Below are 8,569 nucleotides of genomic sequence, written 5' to 3' on the forward strand. Positions count from 1 at the left end.
TTATATCGACAGATAATTCAATGTCGTTATTCTTAAGTTCTGATAAAAGTATGAAGACATTGATAGTAGTTATATTGACAAGTAATTCAATAAAATTAACTGTCGATAGAAAATATAATTTTTTTTTCTTTGAAAAGATGGACAATTATAATCTAATTGCAATGTTTACATCTACGACAAGAATATTAAAGAAAAATTTCGGACCAATCTCGTTCCAAATGAATGAACCACCATACAAGGTAACAAACGAGGCAACTACGTGGGCAGCAACATTGCCAATTTGCCACCCCGCGCACAAACCCAAACTTTACTTCTCCTATTTGCGTAGCCAACGATTCAGTATCAAAGAGAAAACCTTTCATAGTAGCATCGACATCAATCTCCCAATTGATCATTCGGATTAGCGACTAGGCATCCGATTCGATCTCCACCTTCTTGTATTCGCCATCTCTGCAGTAAAACAAATATAATTAGAAACCTATAAGTTTTGAATGAAACTTTGAAATATGAGATATTACATGTATTTTTGTCCTTGTTCCTACGCACATTGCGGAAATAAGAGAATATTTTTGTTCACCACCCTCACATGGTAGTGATGTTCATCAGCCTATTTATTACCGTTATATGAGTTTAAATTTTGAAATTTGTATAGTTTATGGACACAAATCTCAAGTTTAAACTCATTATGTGGTAATAAATAGGGTGGTGAGCAAAAATAAGTTTTATTTTCATGGAAATGAGTATGCAATTTGTGTTTGAGAAATGATAAGAAAACTCTCTTAAAGTGCTATTCGCCACCTCATATTTTTTGTACAATATTTGATAATGTTGGTACGTGGATTGTGTCAAAAGGATGAAGTGGCAGAGAGTCTAAGAAGGGTCTCATTTTTGAGAGTCTATGGAGAGTCTCACTTTTGCGAGGATCTCTTGAGCATTTTTCTTTGTATTTTCATATTTAATAAGTGAGTATAAGACTACGATTATAATCCTTTATATTCGAAAGAAAAATGTTAAGGAGACTCTCTTAAAGTGAGACTCTCTATGAACTCTTTGTCACTTCATATTTTTGACACAAGATTCTATGATGCTGCCACAAAAATTTTGCTGAAAACATGAGGTGATGAAGAGTTTTAAAAAAAAATTCAGAAAATTTTAATATCTGAGGTTCTAGAACTTAATGTAAAAATATGGATTTCAGAAGTTTTTAATATTTGAGGTTCTAACTTATTGTAAAACTATGGACATCAGAAGTTTGTAATAATTGAGGTTCTAGAACTTATTGTAAAAATGTGGATTTCTTTGGCACTATGCCTCCAAATGACGCAATGGATGACATTTTATAGATTGTGATCCAACATTAAAAATCCATATATTTGGAAGCAATTAGTTAGGTAGCATAAACATATCTTAATTGCAAATTCCAGAGGAAGTCCTTTTTGTAGGTAAATTATTTAAACTCTCAAGTCTCAACCCCACACGAAGTCCTTTTTTGGAAACATCCTTGTGAAACTAATATACTCGACTTGAGAAAAGTTTGTGTTGGATCCATTATTTATATATTATGATCCAACATTATGATGAATTTTCTCATTTTATGAGAGTTTCATAATAAAATACTTCGGTAGAATTAAAAATAAAATTGCTCAATATAAATCATATTTCATTTTGTTAATTTTTAAATGCGTACACATATAAAATAATTTTAATTTTTAACTCATATTCGTTTTCCTTGACACCAACTAGGCCTTGGTTTTCTACATGTCGGAAAGTGTCTCTTTTATTTGTTTAATGCACATGAAGTACCTATAAACAAATCAAATTCTAGTGTATATAATTTATCTCATTAACACATTGACTATCACATACGCACATGTCCATGTTACTATTCCTAATTATGTGATGATTAACTAAACATGGTTGGTTTTGAATTTAACTTGAATCTTCTCACTGTACATTAAATGGCTTGTATGGGAAGTGTTTCTTTCTTCTTCTACTTGGCTGTTGGGGTGGAATCCTCCCTACTAACTTTAGGTTTTAAGACGCGTTGAATTTGAGCTCAATAAGAGATGATGATGAATCTCTCATTTATTTGATTTATCATCTATACAACCAATTACTTTAATGTTATGTTTAGTTTGACTCGACTGTTTGAAAGTACTTTTGAATTGTAGGAGGTACTCGAATAAAACTTTTGATGTTCTTCGACTAGAAGTGCTTTTGAACAAATGTTTCTACAAAAAGTATTCCCCTAAAATGGATACGGTAAGGTTCTCATCTTATTTCATATCAAAGTTCAGCCTTCATTTGTTGTGAAGTTGTAATGTGGTTAGGCCCAACTAATCTATTACATGACAAGATGGGCAATTACTTCTCTCAAAAAGGTCATACTGATCTGAGGCAGCGCAGTGTCCACCTTAATACAGAAGAGGCCCAATTAGAGACGGTTGATGTCATATTGTCTTGAAGTTGGACCATAACAAGAACCATCTTAATTATCTAATCTAGGGTTAGCTTATTCTATAATCCATGAGATCCAAGTTTTGCTTAATTGGCTCTGGTTGAGACCCAAATTCAAGGAGGTGCTGTGATGTTCCCATCACTTATGAGACTTAATTCCAGATAGAATCCTTCGACAAATTAGAGACTGAGTGCAAAATATAATAGTTAGTGTTTATACGTACTCTTCGTCAATAGTTTCTAGGTTCATCAATCAAAGGAAAAAGGAGCTGATGGGAGTGCTTTTGAAAAGTGAAGTAGCAGTGATGCTACATATTTTGGAACAGAGGTAGTTCATGATGAGTCCCATCGGGTGGAGAATGCTACAAGGATGTTCTCATCACCATGTCTTCTTCAAAAATTTCAAATGGTAAGTCAAACGGTTGTGTGCTTGCTTCTGAAAAGGACTATACTTCAAAATTCTACTTGTTACTACTCACTAAATGGAGACAGACAGCTTTGCAATTGCATGAACATTTTAGATGTAATGCTAGAGAGATTAAATTTTGTAAATTAAATGATATGAAAGTTAATGATTGAATTATTACTTAAATATTAATTAACGTGCTTATTTCTTATTGGTGATACATCATTTAGTTGTAAATTTAATTTATAAATTTAATCTACCTAGCATTACTTGTTATTTTGTAAACGAAGGAAAGCAGGTAGTCATCTCCTACAATATATTATTGATTAATATAAATGGAATCTAATTATTAAACTGAATATATATATATATATATATACATGGAGCTTAAGGGGAGGGATCCCCATTTTTTCAAAAAAAATGGGGACACGCTTCCCACCGTTAGATTGACTTTAATGAAATTGTGTGGTTGAGATTAAAACACAGACCATAGAATCTCAACCACATGATTTCATTTAATTCAAATCCAACGGTGGGGAGCGTGTCCCCATTTTTTTGAAAAAATGAGGATCCCTCCCCTTAAGCAATTCCTATATATATATATGTATATGTATATATATATATATATATGCGCGCGCGCACGAGATGACAAAAACCAAAAGAATTTGCGCCTAGCTACTAGCTGATATACAAGAGAAATTAGGGTTTCTCATCTTGCAATTGCATCTTATTCCTCTTAATTCTGTTGCCCAAAACTGTATGTTTCTTCTGTCATACAAAACATTTGGAACTGTACTTCGTACATATACTTCGATGTGACATTGACATGCAAAAACATACTGCATTTGCAGCACCTTGCTGCAGAAGTATATATGATGAATGTTGCTGTCATGGAATTGGAATATATTCCTACTCCATAGTCTAGATTGTTGACTTTGTATTTTAGGTAGGATCCTTGATTGATATCAATCCCATGTAATCACATGTAATCACACGTAATCCTATGTAATTAGTTTTTCCTTTCTATTTACGTTAGGGTTGTATACATATAAATGTCTATCGTTGAGAAGAATTACATATATTTTTCAAGCATTCTCTTTTTGGCATCTGAGCCAGGTTTAGAAAAAAAATTAGAAAAATCGCTTTGCTGTGTGCATAACCCAGCACTAGAATTACTAGCCGTGCCGTTAGTTGTGCAGCGCGTTGTCCGACCGCTAATCGCGCCACAAATTGTGTTGCGCGTCGTCCGACCAGCAAGCGACCCCATAGTTGCTGGGCTAAACCCATTCCATTATGTTCGTCTCGTTTTGTTCGCTCCATTCCGTTTCTTGCGAACCCCGATCTCCATTCACTCTGGCTGCCTGACTTGCAGGCTGAATACCAAATTACATGATCTCATAGCAGACCAGGATCTCGAATCACCTCGACTGCTAACCTACCACTGCAAACGGCCACACCTGATCAAACCATACCCGCATCTCTGAGTCGTCTGCATCACGCCGGAGAGCCAAATCTGCGAACTCGTCTCAGCTCACCTATAACATCCCACATTGACTAACGGAGAGGGGGTGATGTGCCTTATATGTACATGCTCCATTCCCTATAGCACGAGGCATTTTGGGAATTTACTGATTTCGGATTCCATCGGAACTCCGAAGTTAAGCAAGTTCGGACGAGAGCAATCCTATGCTGGGTGGCCGACTGGAAAGTTCTCGTTGGAGTTCCCAGAAATAAAACCGTGAGGTAATGGTAAGTTTAGAATGGACAATATCGTGCTACGGCAAAGTCGAGTTTAGGATGTGATATCACCCTGCAATTAGCAATCCAGACCAGCCCCTGTTGCTGCTTCAAAGTTACTATCTCTTTTTTAATTGTGTTTTGTTTTATAAAAATGTAAAAAGGAAAAAAAAAAAAAAAAAAGAAGAAAAAGGGAAAAAAGGAAAAAAAGGAAAAAAAAAACAATCAGCTTTGTTTTTCACTTGGCCTTTTTGTTTTGTCGTTGGGCTACTTTGTTAGGCCTATACTGATTATTTGCTTAGCTCAGTTTGCTTGGAGTTTAGGCTTCATCACTCACGCACTCACGTTATGACCTCGATTGTCGGAGCTAAGGTCAATTATGAACTTATGGCCGAGAAATTGTCTGCTTTGCTTACTGATATGGGTAACGATGGTAAAGATTTACAGGTTTTTGCATCTGCTACGAATAATGCATGGATAATTGATTTTGGTGCTACTGAACATATGACTTGTGATTCTAGACAGATACAGACCTTAAAACCGTCCACCAAAACTTTTGTAAGTGTTGCCAATAGTAATGTTGCCCTTATTATTGGGGAAGGCACTGTCTCCCTTTCTGATACCCTTAATCTTGATACTGTACTTGTTGTCCCTACCCTTGATTATAATTTGTTCGCCCATCATTGTCTTGTGATTTTTTGGCCTTCCTTTTGTGTCTTTAAAGACATTCGGACTCGCAAGACGATTGGTTATGGTATTAAAAAGGGAAAGCTCTACTACTTAGAGTTGGCATTTAACAGTACCCGGATTTTGACTCAAGCTCTTGTTATGGAAGGGTCTCGTGAGGAGAGGAATAAAGATTCGGGGGTTTGGTTGTGGCTTCGCCACCTTGGACATGCTTCTTTCAGGTATTTACAAAGGTTGTTTCCTAGCCTATTTGTTAAGCATGATGTTTCTAACTTTAAATGTGGTGTCTGTGAACTGGCTAAAAGTCATCATACTTCGTTTCCATCGAGTTTGAATAAAAGTTTAGCTCTGTTTATGGTAATCCATTTTGATGTTTGGGACCCTTTAAAACTGCTATATTTGGTGGTGCTCATTGGTTTATTACTTTATTGATGATTGCATACGTATGACTTGGGTTTGTTTGATGAAGTCCAAAAATGAAGTTCCTTCTTTGTTTCAGCGATTTCACAAAATGGTGCAAGTACAGTATAAGTCACAAATATAGGTTCTTAGGAGTGAAAATGACGGTGAGTATGTGAACTCTGAACTTCGTGCCTTTCTTGATCATCATGGTATTGCTCATCAAACTGCATGTTTGTCTACTTCATAACAAAATAGAGTTGCAGAACGCAAGAATCGTCAGCTTCTGAAGGTTGTTCGTGCTTCCTTACTTGAGGCGCGTCTTTCCTTATCTTATTAGGGAAAAACTCTCACCTCAGCAGCATATCTCATTAATCGTGTTCCATCTCAATCAGTTAACTTTCAAACACCATTTCAAGCTCTGTCCTCGCATATTGATGCCCCTGTAGTCCCCAATCTTCCACCTCACTTGTTTGGCTGTGTGGCATTCGTTTATATCCACAAATAGTAGAGGAGCAAGCTCAAACCTCGAGCCTTATGATGTGTGTTTGCAGGGTATGCTTCAAATAAAAAAGGATATCGATGTTATCACCCTCCGACAAAAAAATTGTTTGTCACTATGAATGTTGCATTTCATGAGAATGATATGTACTTTACTAATCCAGAGTCTTCACTTCAGGAGGAGAATCAGATAAAAGTTCAAACTCTTGATTATATTATTCCGAATACAGATATTGTGAATGATATGCATTTAAGTGGTGATATTTTGGAGAGAAGTGGTGATCTTTAAGTGGTGATATCTTGGAGAGAAGTGGTGATCATTCACAAGAAAATAATGTTGTGAATGACTTGGAGTTAAGTGGTAATATCTTGGAGACAAGTGGTGATCATTTGCAAGAAAACAATGTTGAAAACCTTGAAAGAGATAAGCGAACACCAGACAACTCACTATCAGCACCGCCATACAACTTAGTGTCGCCAACCATTTCACAATCAGTCTCACCACCCTTGAGCCCCAATAACCATAATCAATCATCTTCGATCTCGGATGCACCACAACGTCGTCTTCCTGATCGTGTTAATCGAGGTATTCCTAAAATTACTTACGAAGCTGACCTTAAGTGCAAAAATAGATATCCAGTTAATAAACCCAACCTCGAGTCTAATGTGTTGTATCTATTAAGCAATTATGTGTCTACCGGTCACATGTCAGAATCAAATAAGTCATTTGTGCATCAATTATCTATTGTATCTATTCTTAACAATGTGTAAGAGGCTTTAACTGAACCACGTTGGCAAACTGTAATGAATGAAGAATTGAAGTCTTTGAAGAAGAATGCTACTTGGGAGATCACAGACTTGCCAGCTGGCAAGAAACATGTGGGATGTAAATGGGTCTACACTGTGAAGTACAAAGTTGATGGGATGGTGGACCGCTTCAAGGCAAGACTAGTAGTGAAAGGGTACACTCAAAAGTATGGAATCGACTATACAAATACATTTGCCCCAATAGCCAAGATCAACACAGTCCGTGTTTTGTTGTCGTTGGCGGCAAACCTTAATTAGCCGTTACAACAATTCGATGTGAAGAACACATTCTTGCATGGAGATTTGACAAAAGAGATTTATATGGATCTTCTGCCAGAATGTAATGCTTTAGATAAATACAAGAGAAAGGTGTGCATATTGAAGAAATCCTTGTATGGTTTGAAGCAGTCCCCTTGAACATGGTTTATAAGATTCACAAAATCTATGAAAGCATTTGGTTACAGACAAAGTAATTCTGATCATACTCTATTCTTGAAAAGACAAAATGGGAAGCTTACTGCACTAATTGTGTACGTAAATGATATGGTGGTGATAGGGAATGATCCGGAAGAGCGTGTGGCCTTGCAAAGTTACCTGTCTACAGAATTTGAGATGAAGGACCTTGGATACTTGAAATATTTTCCACGGATATAGGTATCAAGAAGCAGTTCTTGAATTTTCTTGTCTTAGAGGTAGTATATTATTGATTTACTGCACGAAACAGGCATGTCAGCTTATCAGCCAGTAGCTACACCATTAGAGGAAGGATTAAAACTCAGTGTTGATCCTAATCAAGTACCAATTGACAAAGGGAGATACCAAAAGTTAGTAGGTCATTTAATGTATTCGGCACACACAAGACCAGACCTTGCTTATGCCTTGAGTGTAGTAAGTCAATATATGCATGACCCTGAATAGCAACATATGAATGCAATAATGAGGATTTTGCGATATTTGAAGGAAAGTCCTACCTAAGGAATTTTGTTTAAAAGGAATAACCATCTTAGAGTTGAAGGTTATATTGATGCAGATTGGACAGGTTTGGTTGGCGATAGGCACTCAACATTAGGTTACTTTACATTCATAGGGGGTAACTTGGTTACGTGGAGGAGTAAAAAACAGAATGTGGTTGCTCATTCTAGTGCAAAAGCTGAATATAGAGGTATGGCATTGGGGATTTATGAATTTTTGTGGCTTAAGCTTTTGTTAAGTGATTTGGGTATAAATCATGATCCTCCCATGAAATTATTTTGTGATAATAAAGCTGCCCGTGATATTACACATAATCCAGTACAACATGATAGAATAAAGCATGTTGAAGTTGATCAATTCTTCATCAAAGAAAAATCGGAAGGAAAAATAATCGAGTTACTGACAATCAGAACGGAAGATCAGTTGGCAGATATTCTCACAAAGGCTTTTTCGAGTCATAAGTTTTCAGGTTTCTTACACAAGTTGGGGCATATGTGACATAACTTGAGGGGAGTGTTGACTTTGTGTTTTAGGTAGGATCCTTGATTGATATCAATCCCATGTAATCACACGTAATCCTGTGTAATTAATTTTTTCTTTCTA

General features: G+C 36.2%; 1 protein-coding gene across 1 annotated transcript; it reads left to right on the plus strand.

The window, feature by feature from the left end:
• Positions 1-4,948: 4,948 nt before the first annotated feature.
• Positions 4,949-7,648, plus strand: LOC139191517 (uncharacterized). The gene is made up of 4 exons (XM_070812402.1): positions 4,949-5,508; positions 6,478-6,773; positions 6,960-7,149; positions 7,459-7,648. Exons 1-4 carry the CDS (start codon positions 4,949-4,951, stop codon positions 7,646-7,648), a joined length of 1,236 nt encoding a protein of 411 aa, XP_070668503.1.
• Positions 7,649-8,569: the final 921 nt, after the last annotated feature.

The sequence above is a fragment of the Malus domestica genome, chromosome 14 (genome assembly GCF_042453785.1).
Source record: "Malus domestica chromosome 14, GDT2T_hap1".
NCBI classification, from domain to species: Eukaryota; Viridiplantae; Streptophyta; class Magnoliopsida; order Rosales; family Rosaceae; genus Malus; species Malus domestica.